Raw genomic sequence first — 23,365 nt, 5'->3', positions numbered from 1 at the left:
CCAGGAGATTTTTCAAAAAGTGTGCGTACGCACAAGTGAAAAATTTTACAATTCTGTTTGCTTGCACAAGGTGTGCGAACTCCCTCAACAGAATGCACTTTCCAACGTGTGCGTGCGCACAGGGCTGTGCGTGCGCATAGCTTGCAGAACTTCGTTAGTTGTGTGTGCGCACAGAGCGTGCTAGCGCTCTCACCAATATCCACATCCCCGTGTGTGCGTACGCACAAGGCTGTGCATGCGCACAGGTTCAAAAATTCACGGGTTGTGTGAAGAACTGAAGATTGACGGTTTAGAAGTTATAGTAAACTCTCGTTGCAAGTATAGTTACTAAACCAAGCAATCAACCTTTCTTACAAACATTTTGGTTGTCACAAGTAACAAACCCCTAAATAAATTGATAACCGAAGTATTTAAACCTCGGGTCGTCTTCTCAAGGATCTGCAGGGAAGTATGTTCTTATTATTGGTTATGAAGATTGTAAATTAGGGTTTTGAAGGTAGGGAACAAGTAATTTAAATTGCAATTAAAATAAGTAAATGACTGTAAAATAAATAAATAACTGTAAAATAAACTTTTGGCAAGGTATGAGAAATTAGAAGTCCTATCCTAGTTATCCTTATCAATGATGATGAAGATTGAATCTTAATTTCACTCAGTTAGTCTTTACTTAAAGTAAAGAAAAGTCAAGTGACTAATTAGTTAGATCTTCAAATCCTATTTATTTCCTAAGAAAAGATTGGGATTATTGAAGTTCAATTCAATTGGCAAAGATAACAATTATCAATCATGTTTGAGTTTGATAACTCCTGAGTTACTGATTTCTTAACCAAGACCAAAAGGGGAAAAGTAAATCTACTGGAATAAAAATGTCTTCAGATTGGGGATAAAAGTAACATAATTAAAAGAGAGCAATTGTAAACTGAAATACCTCAAATAACATTAATTTAAAGAGTAATCTGTAACGTAGAAGAATTCATAAATTAAATTGAGAAAATAATAAAAAGGAATATTGAACCTGTGATGAAGAAAAAATAATCCTAAATCCTAAAACTAAATCCTAAGAGAGAGGAGAGAACCTCTCTCTCTAAAAACTACATCTAAAATTATCAAAAGTGAATTATGAGAGCCTAATGATGAATGGATGCATTCTCCCACTTTATAGCCTTTAATCTATATGTTCTGGGCTGAAAACTGGGTCAAAAATAGCCCAGAAATTTCTAGGAGCAATTTCTGTTACGTTCAGGTCGCGGGAAGGTGACGCGGAGGCGTCGTCCACGCGGTGGCGTGGATTGAAGTTCGCAGATGCGACGCGGGCGTGTCATTTACGCGTTCGTGTTGCCTAACGTTGGGGAAGTTATGGCAAATTATATATCAAATCGAAGCCCCGGACGTTAGCTTTTCAACGCAACTGGAACCACATCATTTGGACCTCTGTAGCTCACGTTATGACTGTTTGAGTGCATAGAGGTCAGGCTGGACATCTTTAGCAGTTCCTTCAGTTTCCTGTATTCCTTCCACTTTTGCATGCTTTCTTTCCATCCTCCAAGCCATTCTTGCCCTGTAATCTCTGAAAACACTTAACACATATATCAAGGCATCTAATGGTAATAAGAGAGGACTAATATTTGGTAATTTAAAGCCAAAGAAGCATGTTTTCAATCAAAGCACATAATTAGGAAGGCAAATGTAAAACCATGCAAATAGTATGAATAAGTGGGTAAAGAGTTGATAAAAACCACTCAATTGAGCACAAGATAAATCATAAAATAGTGGTTTATCATTGTGCATGCGCACAAGGCTGTGCATGCACACACAAACTAGAAATCACAAAATTCTGTAACATTGCATAATTCAGATTTTGACACCAAACTTTGCATGATCATATTTTTCTCTACAAAATTTAGATTTCTATAAAATTTAAACCATTTTAAAGCTTGTTAAATTGTCTTTCATTTGATATAAAATGTATCAAATTTCAATAACCGTAGCTCAGAATATGATCCGTCAAAATTAGCCCAAAACTCATTTTTACCAAAAAGTCACAAATTCTCAACTTTCCACAATCCTCAACCAAAATCAAACCAAAACCACACCAACTCCAATTTACATAATAACTCACCCTTTGTATCACATTCCACCATTTATACCAAATTTTTCTTCACACTTCATTATTCTCAACCTCAATATCAAATATATAACATTGTAATCAATCCTCCACCAGCACATTCATCAATCATAAATCTATCAATACCAAGCATCATAATCAATCTCATTTCATCTCAATCTAAATCTTTCACACCATATTTATCAATTTCAACATCATAATTCATCAAGGTATTCAAAAATCATCAACTTATCATAATTCATCATAAATCATCATTCAACAATTCAACAACCATTTCGATTCAAACCTATCCTATGGGTCACTAGCCTAAGTGTCCAGAAATATTATATATTACATAAAGGAAACTAAAATCATACTTTAGTCGATTCCTAATATGTACCAAAATCCCAATTGAGCACAAGTTAAGCTTCTAATCCACAATTCAAGCCACCAATCAACCCCAACAAGCATCAACAATCACCAATAAGCTCCAATATTCAAGCTAATATCACACATTTCATATGAATCAAAATCTAATACTCACAATTAATCAATTTACAAGGGTTCAAGAATAAATCACCTTACCTAACAATTTTGGAAGCCAAATCCAATGTCAATCAAGGGCTAGAGTGCACCTAAACACTCACAATCACAAAATTTCACTTAATCCAAAATCCTAGAAATTCAAAATTTTGGAAGGAAGAACTGAGAGGAATTTCGTGATTTTCTTACCCGTTTCTTGGGTAGGTTTTGTAGAGCTCTTCGTGAGGATCGCGTGGCCGCAAACGGTGCGGTGATCAGAGCTCTATAGCTCAAGATATGAGCTTGGGAAGATGAGGATGAATAGTGTTAATGGGGGTTTCTCTCCTTCTTCCCCTTTCAGCTGCAATGTGTTGTGTTTTTGTGTTGATGAGGCTAAATGGATTTATTAATGACCCTATATATATGTTAAGATTAGGCCCAACTTGGGTCCGGTCCAACCTGTTAGTGTTTTTAGCCCGTTTGGCCTAACTTTGGGCCAAACCTTTTAAAATTAACGCTCGGTTTTTGACTTTAAATATTTTCCTAAGGTTTTCTACTATTTTTAATTTTTCTCGCACAGTACCGGACAGACTTAAATCGGTTCGACCGATTCGTGATTTTACTTGGGTTTTCGCAGGAAATACATTTTCTGACTCAGAAAAATCTACTGAGTCCAAAAATCCTATTTAAATCCTCAAATTCTCATTCTAAATTTTCAGATCCTATTTTGGGCAACATTAATTATTTACTTAAATGGTTAATTAGTCGCGGTTCTTACAAACATGACTTTGTTTAATCATTGCAGCACACTGTCCCAACTATATTGTGTCAAGTTGCAAGTAAATATGGAGCATCTAATCCACCAAGTGCAAGGGACAAGCAACTTATCATTAGGTCTCATCATCCTGCACCAATCAATTCTAGCATACCACCTCTTACTCCACCACCTAGAACCACTCACAGGATCTCAGCAGAAACTGTTGCAGGTACAAGTAAGGGGACTGCATCGAGAATGTTCCAGAATATTCCAAATCCTGGTTTCATGCATCTGAAGAAGAAGTGATGAAGAGAGTGATGAAAGTGTGGAGCAAGAAGTGATGAAGAACTGCAAACTAAGGACAAATGATTAGGCTATTTTGATGTCTTAATTTAATCTTTTTTTTTTGTTATAGAGAAAACTTGAAATACTGATAATGCTCCTTAGGATGAGAGATTGTTTTGGAAAAAATTCTCTTTTGTTTTTGAATCATGATTAGACTAATGTGTGCATGAATGTTACCTTTGGTTTAAGTAGCTACTATATTTTAAAGTTGTTAGAGCAACATATTTGATATTGCAATTATTAGTGCTGTTTTTTGTTAATTTCTTTGCTAGTATCTTTAGAGTTTGTTATATCACATCCAATGTGTATATGAATTTATAAACTAACGTCCAGGGAACAAATTTATGAAAACACTACTATTTTTTTACTAATTGCGTTGGTACTAAGCCAATAATTTGCTAGATCACATACAAATATGATTGTGTAATTATCTTATAATGAACATCCAGGAAATTTTTTTATAAAACTTATAAACACTAATATATTGCGAATATTTTGTTTCATCTAACTTTGATTCAATTCACAAAGAAAACAGAATACAAATGTCATTCAAACCTTGAATTGAATCATTGCTTATATATATTAGTTACAAAGAAGCAATTGCAACCCCATGACCAAAACTAACAATGCAAGTACGATAATAACAAATTCTACATTGAAAATCTCATCTTACACTCAATTTCTGGGACTACATTTTGATGAATTTCTAACATGTTAGTTTACTCTGCAACTCCATCACTTTATACTCCACACTAGTAGTGTCAGCAGCAAATATGTGTGAAACATTACCAACAATCTTACCACCATCCATTGCAACATCCTAGAATAAGATTGCGTTTTAAAATTTGCAACTCAAACATACAATTGACAATGATGTTATCATGAAACCTACACCAATAAGATCATGTCAAGTTAACTGGTGCTGAAGATTAGCTTGGAGTTAGAACAACAGAAAAGAGTATTTAAAGATACACAGAAAATCTTTTCTTTTTTCAGGACATGATAAACTATCAGTTATTTTAAAATAAGTTTTGATAAACTACAAAAAGAATAAATTTAGACAAAATTAGTATGTTACCTATGATATAGATTGGATGAATTAGGATTCAGTGGTAAAATGCCAGAGTAACCAGCATAGTAATCATTAGGAGGCCAATAGTAGCAAGCGAGATAATCAAGATTGTTGTTGCGAAAAAAGTGATGTAGAATCCTGATTCCAGGACATAACTAATTCTCAACTCTGTTATCAAGAAATAAACAATTTAGATAATTATCAACATTGTGCCAAAATAACCAAAAGGATAATTTAAGGGAGAAAGATAAAGTATTTTTGTATATATATATATATATATATATATATATATATATATATATAGATTTGATAACTTTTTTTTTTGCATATTTTTATATTTTTTACTAATTTGATGTATGAATACAGTGCATTATTGTTATATTGATCCAACTTATAGTCTTGTATATATGGTAAATACACCATACACCTAGGTACAGATCATGCATACTCATTCCTTTGTTAACTTTAATAAAAAAAAGGAGTCCGTGTCCTTAGATACAGTAGTGCCGATCTAACAAAAAATAATATTTAAAAAAAGTGTTGAAAATTGAAAGTGCACGGATCCACGGTGCCGTTCCCTTGTGCCAAAATATTAGTAACAAAGAAGAGGGATGAAGCTAGCATTACATACCAGAACCACCAAAGAGACTCCATGCAAAATAGTTCTCCTCCATTTGATGGCCATAAGCAGACATAACTCCAAGCTGCAAGATCTACCCTTGAATCCGATTTGAGTAAGGCCTATTTCGTCTCGCCAGAAATCAAAGCTGCATCCTGCAATTCTGGAAAAATTGGTTCATCTTCCATAAATAAGTGAGATTGATATTCTAGTTATGGACAAAAATCAGAAACTTCCAAGCAACTACAGTGAACACCCTTCTTTACGAATAAATGAATCATTTCACGATATCTTCCTCCTCGGTGATTCCACGAAGAAGAGCTTCCTTTGCTTGTTGCTATTGTAGATGAAGTAGGGTTTACAATGGAATTTATGATGAACTAGGGTTTACAAGAGATGAAGAATTTCGATTTATTTGCAACGAGATGTTTAGGAGAGGACACCAAAACGACATCACTTTTCATACTTGTGCAGGGACTATTTTGTCATTCTAGCATACATGGACACTTAAGTGCCACGTGTGCGACTGAACGTACCAACTCAGCAGTTTCCATTGATGGGTCATGCCGAAAACTGAACTGGGGACTGATTTGGCTGACGGAGACAAACGTTAGGGATTAATGTGTGTATTAATTTTTTTGGGGATTAAAATGTCCGCTTTTAAAATTTTCGGGCACTAATTTGGGTAATTACTCTAATTTTAAAATATATAAAAACAGAATGGCAATATTGTTTAGTACTTTAGTAATTTTTAAAATTAAAAAAAAATATTTTTTAATAAAAATGTAACGACCCAATTTTCAGTACGTTATGATCATACTGAAAATCAAGTATCACTAACTTGCTTTCCTAAAAATTAACTAAGTATATATTATTAAGCCTATAATCGTATTAGCGCGCGTTCGAATTTTTGGAAAAACTGAAATAATTAAATAAGTACGATTAAATAATACGAACATCAAAGATAGAGATAATATATATCATACATACTATATATATACTATCACACAGGTCATAAGTTAGCGTATGGTGCACGAAATTGTGATCATCAATGGCGCCAACAACTTGGTACGTACAATTGTAATCTCAACTCTTTGTCACAACTCCGCATAACTAACCAGCAAGTGCACTGGGTCATCCAAGTAATAAACCTTACGTGAGTAAGGGTTGATCCCACGGAGACTGTCGGCTTGAAGCATGCTATGGTCACCTTGTAAATCTCAGTCAGGCGGATTCAAATGGTTATGGAGAATTGATAATTAAAAGATGAATAAAACATAAAATAAAGATAGAGATACTTATGTAATTCATTGGTAGGAATTTCAGATAAGCGTATAGAGATGCTTTGTTCCTCCTAAACTTCTGCTTTCCTATTGCCTTCATCCAATCATTCATACTCCTTTCCATGGCAAGCTGTATGTTGGGCATCACCGTTGTCAATGGCTACTTCCCGTCCTCTCAGTGAAAATGGTCCAAATGCACTGTCACCGCACGGCTAATCAGCTGTTGGTTCTCGATCATGTTGGAATAGGATCCATTGATCCTTTTGCGTCTGTCACTACGCCCAACACTCGCGAGTTTGAAGCTCGTCACAGTCATCCCTTCCCAGATCCTACTCGGAATACCACAGACAAGGTTTAGACTTTTCGGATCTCAAGAATGACCGCCAATGATTCTAGCCTATACCACAAAGGTTCTAATCTTAGATTAGAAACCCAAGAGATACACATTCAAGCTTGATTGCATGTAGAACGGAAGTGGTTGTCAGCAGGGACGGATGTATTCATTGGAGAGTGGGGGCAACTGCCCCCAGTGAAATTCCAAAAATGTCTTAGTAGTTCTTAATGAAATGTCTCAATTGCCCCCAATATATAATTAATTTTGACCCCAGGACCCAGATCCCACTTCAAACTAAATCCCTAATCCCTAACCCTTCTTTTTCCCCAATCCTTTTCATCTGCTCCAGCCTCCAGCCCTCCCTCCAAGCTCCAGCCGCCAGTTGCCGTGTTGCATGCCACCAGGCACCAGCCCACCACTCCGCGTTTCAGACAGTGTCACGGTTCTCTCCTCGCTAACGTCTCCGCCCTCATGTCTCCAGAGTCCAGAGTCACTGGCTCACTGCTGCCGTGGTGCCGCGTCTCCGAATGACCGCATCCCCTTCTGGCTTCTGCCTTGTGCCTCCTTCTTCTTCTTCTTCTTCTTTGAATACTGCGAATCTGCGAATCTGAGTTCCTCTTCTCTCTTTGGTTTTCACTCTTCAGACTTCAGTAGAGAACGTCTACCTTTCGTCTTCGTCCTGCTGCCGCTGAACACCGCACGCCCAGCCCGCACCGCTACTGCCTATTGGGTTCTGCACTTTTGCTTCTTAGTTCCCAGAGTTCAGCTGTTCAGATTCAATATTAAATTATTCTATTTCTTGGTACATTCATGAATCATGATTCAGCAATCTGCAATTCTGTTTATTCACTTATTTGCTAATTGGATTAATTTGTTTGATAATTGATTTAGTTAGTTTGTTAATTGTGAATTTGTGATTGAATTTGTTCTGATGTAATTGCAACTTTGCAAGTTTAGTTTGATTAATTTGTTTGTTAATTCACTTATTCACTTCTTGGATTAATTTGTTTGTTAATTTGTGAATTGGGATTGAATTTTATTCATTTACACTGTACTCCTTTTGTACTCCTTTTTTTTCTTCTTCGATATATAAAAATGGTGTCTTTTGGTCTTTCCTACTTGCTTAAGATGGGAAAAAATGAAGACTAATAAATTTACAGGACCTTTGAAATAAGTTTATATGCTCAATTTATGTTGCTGGAGTCTGGACTACTATTCTAGTAATGTTGAACAATGACTCAATGAGTAATATTACCTTATTGACTTAGATGGCATTTATAGGCAGGCTTATAAGTAATATTAACTTGGAAATTTAATTAAATGACATATGTACATCAATTTTGTATTTATAATTTTTAATTTGTGTATTTATAATTTTTAATTTGTGTAGAATTGTGAACTTTTTTATTAATTAATTAACTTAGATTTATAATTTTATCTTATTAGTAATGGAGAAGTATTTCAAAAGAACCTCGTCATTGGAGATTGGATCTCAAAATAATTCATCGACCTCTTCTAATAAAAGGAGGTTTTTAGAATTCGAAGTAGAGAGTCTTATAGCAGATCCAGGACAACGACCAAAGATTTCAAGTTATCACCCGAATGACAGAGACAAAGTTAGATGTGCATATTTGCAAAAAGGTCCTTGTCAACCAAGGACTCATGATTTTCCACAAACTGCTTATGGTTCTTCCTTTCGAAGATTTAATCCTAATTGGTTTGATGACTATGGCAACTGGTTAGAGTATAGTATATCAAAAGATGCTGTTTTTTGTCTTTGTTGTTATCTTATGAAACCCGAGACTGAAGGTGGTGATGCTTTTGTAACTAATGGCTTTTCAAATTGGAAAAAAAAGGAGAGACTACAAATTCATGTTGGGATTCATGATAGCGCTCATAATCAGGCTTGGAGAAAATGTGAAGCACTTATGAGACCAAAACAACACATCACTGCTGCTATTGAAAAACAATCTGAGCAAGCTAAAAAGAATTATCAAATTCACTTGACAGCAACAATTGATTGTATTAGATTTCTTTTGCGACAAGGATTGGCCTTTCGTGGTAATGATGAGACGGATGATTCTGTTAACCAAGGAAATTTTTTGGAACTTCTAAACTTTCTTGCGCAACATAATGAAGAGATTGATCGTGCTTTCAAAAATGCTCGTGGAAATCTTAAACTAATAGCACCCTCAATCCAAAAAGACATTGTAAGAGCTGCTGCAAGTGAAACGACAAAAGTTATTGTTGATGATCTTGGTGATGAATTATTTGCTGTATTGGTTGATGAAGCCCGCGACATTTCCATTAAGGAGCAAATGTCAGTTTGCTTAAGGTATGTGAACAAAGAAGGACAAGTTAGGGAGCATTTTCTTGGTCTTGTTCATGTTTCTAATACTAATGCTTTATCTCTAAAATTAGCATTGGAGTCATTATTAGAAACATATAATTTAAGTTTATCAAGAGTACGTGGACAAGGATATGATGGTGCAAGTAACATGCAAGGAGAATTTAATGGTTTGAAAACTTTGATATTGAAAGAAAATTCTTATGCTTTCTATGTACATTGCTTTGCCCACCAACTTCAGTTAGCTCTTGTAACGGTTGCAAAAAAACAAGTTGAAATTGCTTTGCTTTTTAATTTGTTAACCAATTTGTGCAATGTTGTTGGAGCTTCGTGTAAACGAAGAGATATGCTTCGTGATAGTCAGATGACTAAGACAATTGAAGCATTAAAGAGTGGAGAAATTTCTAGTGGGCGTGGTTTGAATCAAGAAACAGCTTTAAAAAGAGCTGGAGACACTAGATGGGGTTCACATTATGAAACTATACTTAGATTAATTTCTTTATTTCCTTCTGTGGTTAATGTTCTTGAATATGTTGAGGAAGATGGAAATAATTCAGAACAAAGAGCTGAAGCATGCCATTTATTGAATGTCATTCAATCCTTTGAATTCATTTTCAACTTGCACTTGATGAAAAATATCTTGGGAGTTACTAATGAGTTATCTCAGGCGTTACAAAGGAATGATCAAGATATTGTAAATGCTATGGCATTAGTCAAAGTGTCTAAACAACGATTGCAAAATATAAGAGATGATGGTTGGTCTCTTTTACTTGATGAAGTCTCACTGTTTTGTGACAAACATGATATTATTGTTCCAATCATGGATGATATATTTGTGTCACAAGGAAGATCAAGACGCAAAGCTCAAAAGATATCAAATTTGCATCATTTTCAAGTTGAGATATTCTATCAAGTAGTTGATAGACAACTTCAAGAACTCAATAATCGTTTTACAGAGGTGAATACTGAATTGCTTCTTTGCATAGCTTGTTTGAATCCAAGACACTCATTTTTTGCATTTGATAAGGAGAAGTTGATCCAGTTAGCTCAATTTTATCCATTAGAATTTTCTTCCACTCAACTTTTGGCACTTGATAGTCAACTTGAGAACTTCATACTAGATGTGCGTTCTGATGATCATTTCTCGGACTTAAATGGAATTGGTGCTCTTTCTCAGAAGTTGGTTGAGACTCGAAAGAATATTGTTTATCCATTAGTGTTTCTTCTTTTAAAGTTGGCTTTAGTTTTGCCTGTAGCAACTGCATCAGTTGAAAGAACTTTTTCTGCTATGAACATCATAAAGAGTCGACTTCGTAACCGTATGGGAGATGAATTTTTAAATGATTGTTTAGTGACATACATAGAAAGAGAGACATTTGATTGTATTGACAATGAAAAGATTATTCAATCTTTTCAAAATATGAAACCTAGAAGAATGGAATTCTAAATTATTTGTTATTATTTTGAATTATTATTTTATTATTTTTATTTTGCCCCCACTGAAAAAATTTTCTGGATCCGTCACTGGTTGTCAGGCACACATTCATAGGTGAGAATGATGATGAGTGTCACAGATCATCACATTCATCAAGTTGAAGGACGAGTGTATATCTTGGAGAAGAAGTAGGCGTGAATTGAATAGAAAAACAGTAGTACTTTGCATTAATTCATGAAGAACAGCAGAGCTCCACACCTTAATCTATGGTGTGTAGAAACTCCACCGTTGAAAATACATAAGAACAAGAAGTCTAGGCATGGCCGTGAGGCCAGCCTCAAACGTGAATAGGTCTATGAAAGTATGTAAAGGTATAAAAAAGTCTTAAAATACAATAGCAAAAGGTCCTATTTGTAGAAAACTAGTAACCTAGGGTTTACAGGAATGAGTAAATGATGCAGAATCCACTTTCGGGCCCACTTGGTGTGTGCTTGGGCTGAGTATTGAAGCTTCTACATGTAGAGACTTTTCTTGGAGTTAAACGCTAGCTTTTGTGCTAGTTTGGGCGTTTAACTCCATCTTTTATACCAGTTCTAGCGTTTTGATGCCAGAATTTCTATGCTGACTTGGAACGCCGGTTTGGGCCATCAAATCTCGAGAAAATACAAACTATTATATATTGCTGAAAAGCCCATGATTTCTACTTTCCAATGCAATTGAGAGCGCGCCAATTGGGCTTTTGTAGCTCCAAAAAATTCACTTCGAGTGTAGGAAGGTCAGAATCCAACAGCATCTGCAGTCCTTTTTCAGTCTCTGAATCAGATTTTTGCTCAGGTCCCTCAATTTCAGCCAGAAAATACCTGAAATCATAGAAAAACACACAAACTCATAGTAAAGTCCAGAAATATAATTTTTATTTAAAAACTAATAAAAATATAATAAAACTAACTAAAATATATTAAAAAACATACTAAAAATAATGCCAAAAAGTGTATAAATTATCCGCTCATCACAACACCAAACTTAAATTGTTGCTTGTCCCCAAGCAACTAAAAATCAAATAGGATAAAAAGAAGAGAATATACAATGAATTCCAAAAACATCTATGAAGATCAGTCTTAATTAGATGAGCGGGGCTATTAGCTTTTTGCTTCTGAACATTTTTGGCATCTCACTTTTTCCTTTGATGTTCAGAATGATTGGCATCTATAGGAACTCATAATTCAGAAAGTGTTATTGATTCTCCTAGTACAGTATGTTGATTCTTGAACACAGTTACTTTATGAGTCTTGGCCGTGACCCTAAGCATTTTATTTTCCAGTATTACCACCGGATACATAAATGCCACAGACACATAACTGGGTGAACCTTTTTAGATTGTGACTCAGCTTTGCTAGAGTCCCCAATTAGAGGTGTCCAGAGCTCTTAAGAACACTCTTTTTGCTTTGGACAACGACTTTAACCGCTCAGTCTCAAGTTTTCACTTGACACCTTCACGCCACAAGCACATGGTTAGGGACAACTTGGTTAAGCCACTTAGGCCAGGATTTTATTCCTGTGGGCCCTCCTATCCACTGATGCTCAAAGCCTTGGATCCTTTTTATTTTACCCTTGCCTTTTGGTTTAAAGGGCTATTGGCTTTTTCTGCTTGCTTTTTTTTTCTTCTTTTTTTTTTTTTTGCAAGCTTTTCACTGCTTTTTCTTGCTTCAAGAATCATTTTTTTATGATTTTTCAGATATCAATAACATTTTTCCTTTTTCCATCATTCTTTCAAAAGCCAACAATTTTAACAATCTTAAACAACAAACTCAAAAAATATGCACTGTTTAAGCATTCATTCAGAAAAACAAAAAGTATTGCCACCACATCAAAATAATTAAACTGTTTTTAAAATTCGAAATTCATGCACTTCTTTTTCTTTTTCAATTAAAAAACATTTTTCATTTAAGAAAGATGATGGATTCATGGGACATTCATAGCTTTAAGACATAGAACACTAAGACACTAGTGATCATGTAATAAAGACACAAACATAGATAAACATAAAGCATAAAAATTCAAAAAACAGAAAATAAAGAACAAGGAAATTAAAGAACGGGTCCACCTTAGTGATGGCGGCTAGTTCTTCCTCTTGAAGATCTTATGGAGTGCTTGAGCTCCTCAATGTCTCTTCCTTGCCTTTGTTGCTCCTCTCTCATAACTCTTTGGTCTTCTCTAATTTCATGGAGGAGGATGGAATGCTCTTGGTGCTCCACCCTTAATTGTCCCATATTGGAACTTAATTCTCCTAGGGAGGTGTTGATTTGCTCCTAATAATTTTGTGGAGGAAAATGCATCCCTTGAGGCATCTCAGGGATTTCATGATGAGGAATTTCCTCATGCTCTTGCCCATGAGTGGGATCTCTTGTTTGCTCCATCATTTTCTTAGTGATGGGCTTGTTCTCATCAATGAGGATGTCTTCCTCTATGTCAATTCCAACTGAATTGCAAAGGTGACAAATAAGATGAGGGAAGGCTAACCTTGACAAAGTAGAGGACTTGTCCGCCACCTTGTAGAGTTCTAGGGATATAACCTCATGAACTTCTACTTCCTCTCCAATCATGATGCTATAGATCATGATGGCCTGGTCTATAGTAACTTCAGACCGGTTGCTAGTGGGAATGATTGAGCATTGGATGAACTCCAACCATCCCCTAGCCACGGGCTTGAGGTCATGCCTTCTTAGTTGAACTGGCTTCCCTCTTGAATCTCTCTTCCATTGAGCGCCCTCTTCATAAATGTCTATGAGGACTTGGTCCAACCTTTGATCAAAGTTGACCCTTCTAGTGTAGGGATGTGCATCTCCTTGCATCATGGGCAAGTTGAATGCCAACCTTACATTTTCCGGACTGAAATTTAAGTATTTCCCCCGAACCATTGTAAGCCAATTCTTTGGGTTCGGGTTCACACTTTGATCATGGTTCTTGGTGATCCATGCATTGGCATAGAACTCTTGAACAATTAAGATTCCGACTTGTTGAATGGGGTTGGTGAGAACTTCCCAACCTCTTCTTCGGATCTGATGTCGGATCTCCGGATATTCACCCTTTTTGAGCTTGAAAGGGACCTTGGGGATCACCTTCCTCTTGGCCACAACTTCATAGAAGTGGTCTTGATGTACCCTTGAGATGAATCTCTCCATCTCTCATGACTCGAAGGTGGAAGCTTTTGCCTTCCCTTTCCTCTTTCTAGAGATTTCTCCGGCCTTAGGTGCCATAAATGGTTATGGAAAAATAAAAAGCAACGCTTTCACCACACCAAACTTAGAAGGTTTCCTCGTCCTCGAGAAAAAGAAGAAAGAAGAGAGTAGAGGAAGAAGAAATAGAGGAGATGGAGGGGGGTAGTGTTTCGGCCAAGGGGGTGAAGTAGTGTTTAAGATGTGTGAAAATGAAGGGGTGAAGATGGGTTTATATAGGAGTGGGGAGAGGGTAAGGTTCGGCCATGTATGGGTGGGTTTGGGAGGGAAAGTGGTTTGAATTTGAATGGTGAGGTAGGTGGGGTTTATGATGGATGGATATGGATTGGTGAAGGGTTTATGGAGAAGAGGGTAGGATTTGATAGGTGAGGGGTTTTTGGGGAAGAGGTATTGAGGTGATTGGTGAAGGGTATTTGGGGAAAAGTTTTATGAAAAGGTGTGAAGAAGAGAGAGAGTGAGTTAAGGTTGGTGGGGATCCTGTGGGGTCCACAGATCCTGAGGTGTCAAGGATTTCTCATCCTTGCACCAATTAGGCTTGCAAAACGCCCTTTGCTGCCAATCCTGGCGTTAAACGCCAGGTTGCTGCCCATTTTTGGCGTTTAACGCCAGCTTCTTGCCCTTTTCTGGCGTTAAATGCCAGTCTGGTGCCCATTTCTGGCGTTAAACGCCCAGAATAGTGCCAGACTGGGCGTTTAACGCCCATTCTGCTGCCCTTACTGGCGTTTAAACGCCAGTAGGCTTCTCCTCCAGGGTGTGCTGTTTTTCATTCTGTTTTTCAGTTTGTTTTTGCTTTTTCAATTATTTTTGTGACTTCACATGATCATCAACCTACAGAAAATATAAAAAAACAATGGAAAATAGAAATTTAACATAGATAAGTAAAATTGGGTTGCCTCCCAACAAGCGCTTCTTTAATGTCATTAGCTTGACAGTGGGCTCTCATGGAGCCTCACAGATACTCAGAGCATGATGATGGCTTCTCAACACCAAACTTAGAGTTTGGTTGTGGCCTCCCAACACCAAACTTAGAGTTTGAATGTGGGGATTTTGCTTGACTCTATATTGAGAGAAGCTTTTCATGCTTCCTCTCTATGGTTACAGAGGGAGATCCTTGAGCTTTAAATACAAGGGAGTCCTCATTCACTTGAAGGACCAATTCTCCTCTGTCAACATCAATCACAGCTTTTGCTGTGGCTAGGAAGGGTCTACCAAGGATGATGGATTCATCCATACACTTTCGAATATCTAGGATTATGAAATCAGCAGGGATGTAGTGGTCTTCAACCTTTACCCAGACATCCTCTACAAGTCCATAAGCCTGTTTCCTTGAGTTGTCTGCCATCTTTAGTAAAAGTCTTGCAGCTTGTACCTCAATGATCCCTAGCTTCTCCATTACAGAGAGAGGCATGAGGTTTATGCTTGACCGTAGGTCACACAGAGCCTTCTCAAAGGTCATGGTGCCTATAGTGCAAGGTATTGAGAACTTTCCAGGATCCTGTTTCTTCAGAGGTAATTTCTGCCTAGTCAAGTCATCCAGTTCTTTGGTGAGCAAGGGGGGTTCATCCTCCCAAGTCTCATTACCAAATAACTTGATATTTAACTTCATGATTGCTCCAAGGTACTTAGTAACTTGCTCTTCAGTAACATCTTCATCCTCTTCAGAGGAAGAATACTCGTCAGAGCTCATGAATGGCAAAAGTAAGTTCAATGGAATCTCTATGGTCTCAGTGTGAGCATCAGATTCCCATGGTTCCTCATTAGGGAACTCCTTGGAGGCCAGTCGTCCATTGAGGTCTTCCTCAGTAGAGATCACTGCCTCTTCCTCCTCTCCCGGTTCGGCCGTGTGGGTTATGTTGATGGCCTTGCATTCTCCTTTTAGATTCTCTTCTGTATTGCTTGGAAGAGTACTAGGAGGGAGTTTAGTAACTTTCTTACTCAGCTGACCCACCTGTGCCTCCAAATTTCTAATGGAGGACCTTGTTTCAGTCATGAAACTTTGAGTGGTTTTAATTAAATCAGAGACTACAGTTGCTAAGTCAGAATGGCTCTGCTTAGAATTCTCTGTCTGTTGCTGAGAAGATGATGGAAAAGGTTTGCCATTGCTAAACCTATTTCTTCCACCATTATTATTGTTGAAGCCTTGTTGAGACCTCTGTTGATCCTTCCATGAGAGGTTTGGATGATTTTTTCATGAAGGATTATAGGTTTTTCCATAGGATTCTCCCATGTAATTCACCTCTTCCATTGTTGGGTTCTCAGGATCATAAGCTTCTTCTTCAGATGAAGCTTCTTTGGTACTGCCTGTTGCTGCTTGCATTCTAGACAGACTCTGAGAAATCATATTGACTTGCTGAGTCAATATTTTGTTCTGAGCCAATATGGCATTCAGAGTATCAATTTTCAAGAACTCATTTCTTCTGATTCGTCCCATTATTCACAGGATTCCTTTCAGAAGTGTACATGAATTGGTTATTTGCAACCATTTCAATGAGTTCCTGAGCTTCTGCAAGCATCTTCTTCAGATGAAGAGATCCTCCAGCAGAGCTTTCCAATGACATCTTGGACAGTTCAGACAGAACATCATAGAAGATACCTATGATGCTCCATTCTGAAAGCATGTCAGAAGGACACCTTCTGATTAATTGCTTGTATCTTTCCCAAGCTTCATAGAAGGATTCACCTTCCTTCTGTCTGAAGGTTTGGACTTCCATTCTAAGCTTGCTCAATTTTTGAGGTGGAAAGAACTTTGCCAAGAAGGCATTGACTAGCTTTTCCCAAGAGTTCAGGCTTTCTTTAGGTTGTGAATCCAACCATGTTCTAGCTCTGTCTCTTACAGCAAAGGGAAAGAGCATAAGCTTGTAGACCTCGGGATCAACCCCATTGGTCTTGACAGTGTCACAGATTTGCAAGAATTCAGCTAAGAATTGATGAGGATCCTCTAATGGAAGTCCATGAAACTTGCAATTCTGTTACATCAGAGAAACTAATTGAGGCTTAAGCTTAAATTTATTTGCTCCAATGGCAGGAATTGAGATGCTTCTCCCATAGAAGTCGGGAGTAGGTGCAGTAAAGTCACCAAGCACCTTCCTTGCATTGTTGGCATTGTTGTTGTTTTCGGCTGCCATGGCTTCTTCTTGTTTGAAAAGCTCTGTTAGGTCCTCTACAGAGAGTTGTACTTTAGCTTCTCTCAGCTTTCTCTTCAAGGTCCTTTCAGGTTCAAGATCAGCCTCAACAAGAATGTCTTTGTCCTTACTCCTGCTCATATGAAAAGGGGGGAAAAGAAAATATGGAATCCTCTATGTCACAATATAGAGATTCCTTGAGGTGTCAGAGGAAAATAAAAATAGAAGGATAAGGTAGAGAAGAGAGAATTCGAACTTATCAAGAGGGACAGAGTTCGAATTGCTAAAAATGGAGAAGTGTTAGTCCTTTAAATAGAAGGATTTGAGAAGAGGGGAAGAATTTTCGAAATTAAAGTAAAAAGATTTTGAAATAATTAAAAGAATTTTGAAAATTTGGTAAATGATTTTCGAAAACTAAGATTGGGAAAGAAATTAAGTGATTTTTGAAAAAGATTTTGGAATTAGAACTCAAAAAGATATGATTGAAAATTAATTTTGAAAAAGATGTGATTGAAAAGATATGATTGAGAAGATATGATTGAGAATCAAATTAAAAAGAGAAATTTTTTTAAAATTAAAGTTGATTACTTGACTAACAGGAAATTAAAAGATATGATTCTAGAGTTAAAATTTGATCCTTTCTTAATAGGCAAGTAACAACTTGAAAATTTTGAGTTAAATCATTAATTGTAGCAAGGATTTTCGAAAATAATAATAATTTAAAAACATGGAAAGAAATTGATTTTGAAAAGATATGATTGAAAAGATATGATTTGAAAAAGATTTGATTTTGAAAAATTATGAAAATTTGAAAAAGAGTTGAATTAAAAACAAAATCTTCCCTCTAGCGTCCTCCTGGCGTTAAACGCCCAAAATGCTACCTTTTTGGGCGTTTAACACCCATCCAGGTACCCTGGCTGGCGTTTAAATGCCAGTTTTCCTTCCTCACTGGGCGTTTTGAACGCCCAGCTTTTTCTGTGTAATTCCTCTGCTGTATGTTCTGAATCTTCAAATCTCTGTATTATTGACTTGAGAAGACATAATTTAAAATTTTTTTGAAATTTTTAATGATGAGAAATAATCAAAATGCAACTAATCATGAAAACTAAGATCAAACAAACAATGCATGCAAGACACCAAACTTAGAAGTTTGTATACTAAGGACTATAACAATTTGAAAATACATATGAGAAACAACAAAAGACACAAAACAAGAGAATTTAAAGATCAGAGTAAGGAAATCATTAAGAACAACTTGAAGATCAATGAAGAACATAATGCATGTATTTTTCAAAAATTAGAAGAATGCAATTGACACCAAACTTAAGATTAGACACTAGACTCAAACAAGAAACATAAAATATTTTTGATTTTAAGATTTTATAAATTTTTTTGTGATTTTTCGAAAATTATAAGGAAAAGAAAATAAAGAGATTCAAAATTTTTAATAAGAATTCCAGGAATCATGCAATGTTAGTCTAAAACTCCGGTCCAGGAATTAGACATGGCTTACTAGCTGGTGCACGAAATTGGAAATCACAGTTCTTCACAAATTCGCACAACTAACCAGCAAGTGCACTAGGTCGTCCAAGTAATACCTTACGTGAGTAAGAGTCGATCCCACGGAGATTGTTGGCTTGAAGCAATCTATGGTTATCTTGTAACTCTTAGTTAGGAAAACAATAAAATAATTCACTTATCAAATTTGATTGCAAGGAATAAAAGGGCAGAACACAAATTATACTTGTATGTAATGATGGAGAATATGTTGAAGTTTTGGAGATGCTTTGTCTTCTGAAATTCTCCTTTCCTCTGTTTCTGATTCACGCATGCATGTCCTCCTATGGCAAGCTATGTGTTGGTGGATCACCGTTGTCAATGGCTACCATCCATCCTTCCAGTGAAAAGGGTCCAGGTGCGCTGTCACCGCACGGCTAATCATCTGCAGGTTCTCAATCGTACCAGAATAGGATTTACTATCCTTTTGCGTCTGTCACTACGCCCAGCACTCGCGATTTTGAAGCTCGTCACAGTCATTCAATCCCTGAATCCTACTCGAAATACCACAGACAAGGTTTAGACTTTCCGGATTCTCTTGAATGCTGCCATCAATCTAGCTTATGCCACGAAGATTTCGATTAAGAGATCTAAGAGATATTCATTCATTCTACGGTGGAACGTAAGTGGTTGTCAGGCACGCGTTCGTGGAGGAATGATGATGATTGTCACGTTCATCACATTCATATTGAAGTGCGAATGGATATCTTAGATAGGAACACGCATGTTTGAATGAAAAACAGAAATACTTGCATTAATTCATCGAGACACAGCAGAGCTCCTCACCCCCAACAATGGAGTTTAGAGACTCATGCCGTCAAAAGGTACAAAGTTTAGATCTAAAATGTCATGAGATACAAAATAAATCTCTAAAAGTTGTTTAAATACTAAACTAGTAACCTAGGTTTACAGAAAATGAGTAAACTATGATAGATGGTGCAGAAATCCACTTCTGGGGCCCACTTGGTGTGTGCTGGGGCTGAGAATTAAGCTTCTCACGTGCATGGGCTGTTTTGGGCGTTCAACGCCAGGTTGTAACCTGTTTCTGGCGTTGAACTCCAACTTGTAACTTGTTTCTAGCGCTGGACGCCAGACTACAACATGGAACTGGCGTTGAATGCCAGTTTACATCGTCTATCCTTGAGCAAAGTATGGACTATTATATATTGCTGGAAAGCCATGGATGTCTACTTTCCAACGCAATTGGAAACGCGCCATTTGGACTCTTGTAGCTCTAGAAATTCCATTCCGAGTGCAGAGAGGTCATAATCCAACAGCATCAGCAGTCCTTTTTCAGCCGAATAAGATTTTTGGCTCAGCTCCCTCAATTTCAGCCAGAAAATACCTGAAATTACAGAAAAACACACAAACTCATAGTAAAGTCCAGAAATATGAATTTTGCCTAGAAACTAATGAAAATAAACTAAAAACTAACTAAAACATACTAAAATCTATATGAAATTAACCCCAAAAAGTTTATAAAATATCCGCTCATCACAACACCAAACTTAAACTGTTGCTTGCCCCCAAGCAACTAGATAAATAAAATAGACTACTAATAAGTCAAGAAGCAATAATATCTCAGAGTTTTTGAGTGAAGCTCAAATTCTAATAGATGAGCGGGACTAGTAGCTTTTTGCTTCCGAATAGTTTTGGCATGTCACTTTATCCATTGAAGCTCAGAGTGATTGGCATCTATAGGAACTTAGAATGCAGATAGTGTTATTGATTCTCCTATTTCAGTATGATGATTCTTGAACACAGCTACTTTATGAGTCTTGGCCGTGGCCCTAAGCACTTTGTTTTCCAGTATTACCACCAGATACATAAATGCCACAGACACATAATTGGGTGAACTTTTTCAGATTGTGACTCAGCTTTTCTAAAGTCCCCAATTAGAGGTGTCCAAAGTTCTTAAGCACACTCTTCTTTTTGCTTTGGACCTTGACTTTAACCGCTTAGTCTCAAGTTTTCACTTGACACCTTCACGTCACAAGCACATGGTAAAGGACAGCTTGGTTTAGCCACTTAGGCCAGGATTTTATTCCTTTAGGCCCTCCTATCCACTGATGCTCAAAGCCTTGGATCCTTTTTACCCTTGCCTTTTGGTTTTAAGGGCTATTGGCTTTTTGCTCTTGCCTTTTGGTTTTAAGAGCTTTGGCTTTTTCTGCTTGCTTTTTCTTTTTCTTTCTCTAAATTTTTTTTTCTGCAAGCTTTTGTATTCACTGCTTTTTCTTGCTTCAAGAATCATTTTTATGATTTTTCAGATTATCAATAACATGTTTCATGTTCATCATTCTTTCAAGAGCCAACATATTTAATAGTCTTAAACATCAAATTCAAAAGACATATGCACTGTTCAAGCATTCATTTAGGAGACAGAAAGCATTGCCACCACATGTAAATAATTAGAATTTTTCTTGTAAAAAAAACTCGAAATTTATTGCCTCTTATTCTAAAGAAATTCTTCTATTTTATTCATGTTTAATGATGATGATAAAATTAAATTATAGCTTAATTGGAGATAAAATCAAAAATATAGATACTAATTACTACTATATGACTCCTAAGGTAAAACTAAAATAAAAACAGTTATCACAGAGTTAAGGCTAAGATTGGAATTTAACAACCTGTGTTCTGGGAAGTGGATGTTCCTCTAATCTGCGGGGTGCTTGGTCCTTCAAGAGATAATTTCTGGCGCTTCAATTCCCTTAAATCACGCCCTTGCTCCTCCTGTTCGTTAAGCAAATAGCAAAGAATGCTACTTTGTTCCTTCTGTTCTTTCTTTATTTGTTCCATAGCTTCTTGCATCTTGGTAATAGATGTTTCAAGATACGCCCAATATTCAGATTGAGGGATTTCTGGGAGAATTTCCTGTGTTCTCTTCTTGATGGGGTCATCCTGTGCTTGTTGTTTTTCCATTGATGCTTTGGTGATTGGCCGCTCAACTGAGATATACTCAGTTATTCCCATCCTTACTCCAGCGTCCTTGTAGAGCATAGAAATCAAGCTTGGATAAGCCAACCTGGCATCTTTGGAAGTTTTGTTTGCAATTTTGTAAAATTCAGTTGAAATCAGTTGATGAACTTCCACTTCTTTTCCCATCATAACGCAATGGATCATCACTGCTCTTCTAATAGTGACTTCAGAATGGTTGCTAGTAGGCAGCAGAGAATGCCCAATGAAGTCTAGCCATCCTCTGGTGACTGGTTTGAGATCTTCTCTTTTGAGTTGATTTGGGACACCCTTCGTGCTGGTGGTCCACCTGGCTCCAGGGATACATATATCCTCTAGAATCTTATCCAGGCCCTTGTCTGTTATCATCATTCTTCTATTGAAGGAGTCTGGATCATCTTTCAGCTAAGGTAGCTTTAAGATCTCCCTGATCTTGTCAGGGTGGGTATGAACAATCTTTCCTCTGACCAAGGTCCGATAGTCATAGAGAGCAGATCCAGATAGTCTTTGCTTGTCTGTTTGCCACATATTAGCATAGAACTCCTGGACCATATTCCTTCCCACTTTCGTTTCAAGATTAGCTAGGATCTCCCAGTTCCTGATTCGAATTTGCTCCTGGATCTCCGGATATTCGTCTTCTTTCAGATCGAATCTAACTTCCGGGATCACTGATCTTAGACCCATTATTTTGTAATAATGGTCTGAATGTTCTTTAGTTAAGAACTTTCCTTGATTCCAAAGTGGTTTTGGAACACTCTCTTTCTTGCCTCTTGGAGTGGGTTGTTTTCCTTTAGGAGCCATGATCTTAGTGGGTATGGTTTAGTGATCACGGATAAACACACCAAACTTAGAGGTTTGCTTGTCCTCAAGCAAAAGAAAAGAAAGGAGAGGGATAGAAGGAGAGCTAGTGTAGGATGGTGGATGAGAGGAAGGAGGCCGAATGGGTTTTTAAAAGGGAGGGGGGTTTTCGAAAATAGGGAGAAAGATAAGATAGAAGATATGATTTAAAAAAAAAATAAGTATGATAAGAAAAGATATAATTTAAAATTGAAAAGATATGAAAGATATTTGAAAAAGATAAAATTGGATTTTTGAAAAAGATAATATGGAGATTTGAAAAAGATATTGATTAGTTGAAAAGATTTTTGAATGAAAAGAGATAGATTTGTTTTGAAAAGTTTGAAAGAGAGTTGAATTGGATTGAAAAAAAAAAGGATTTGTGCTTATGGATTAAGATACATTTAATATTTTTAAAAAAGGGTTTTTAGAAATTAGGGATTTTAGAAATCAGGGTTTGTAACATGTTTATGCAAGAAATCATGAATTGAAACATGAAAATTAAGATTAAAATGAAAAATATGAAGAAAAAACGAATTTACCTCCTCCCCACCATCTTGGCGTTTGAACGCCCAAACGCTGCATGTTTTGGGCGTTCAACGCCCAATTGTTGCTTCTCCTGGGCGTTCAATGCCCAGCTGTTGCTTCTTTCTGGCGTTGAACGCCAGGAACTCCTTTGTCACTGGGCGTTTTTCTGAACGCCCAGGACGCTGTAAATCTGGCGTTAAACGCCCAGATGGCTATCCTTACTGGCGTTCAACGCCCAGTGGATGCTTCTTTTGGGCGTTGAACGCCCAAAACAGACTTTTACTGGCGTTTTCTTGCCAGTGAGCTCTTTTT

The 23,365-nt window shown here is 36.9% G+C and overlaps 1 protein-coding gene and 1 non-coding gene across 2 annotated transcripts; both read left to right on the top strand.

Annotated features, from left to right (window-relative positions):
• Positions 1 to 8,484: 8,484 nt before the first annotated feature.
• Positions 8,485 to 10,830, top strand: LOC148553985 (uncharacterized). Its single transcript, XM_088494937.1, has one exon. It carries the CDS (start codon positions 8,485 to 8,487, stop codon positions 10,828 to 10,830), a length of 2,346 nt encoding a protein of 781 aa, XP_088351063.1.
• A 5,836-nt stretch (positions 10,831 to 16,666) lies between these two features.
• Positions 16,667 to 16,774, top strand: LOC148553984 (small nucleolar RNA R71). The gene has a single exon (XR_015892845.1). It is a non-coding gene; the product is annotated as a small nucleolar RNA R71 (small nucleolar RNA).
• Positions 16,775 to 23,365: the final 6,591 nt, after the last annotated feature.

Source organism: Arachis ipaensis, chromosome B7 (genome assembly GCF_059453495.1).
Source record: "Arachis ipaensis isolate K30076 ecotype BB chromosome B7, ASM5945349v1, whole genome shotgun sequence".
Lineage (NCBI taxonomy): Eukaryota > Viridiplantae > Streptophyta > Magnoliopsida > Fabales > Fabaceae > Arachis > Arachis ipaensis.
Note: the sequence above shows the minus strand (reverse complement) of the source record. Positions and strands in the feature narration are given on the sequence as shown.

Coding starts and splice junctions, on each gene's coding strand:
- LOC148553985 (XM_088494937.1), top strand. CDS start 8,485: ATGGAGAAGTATTTCAAAAGAACCTCGTCATTGGAGATTGGATCTCAA.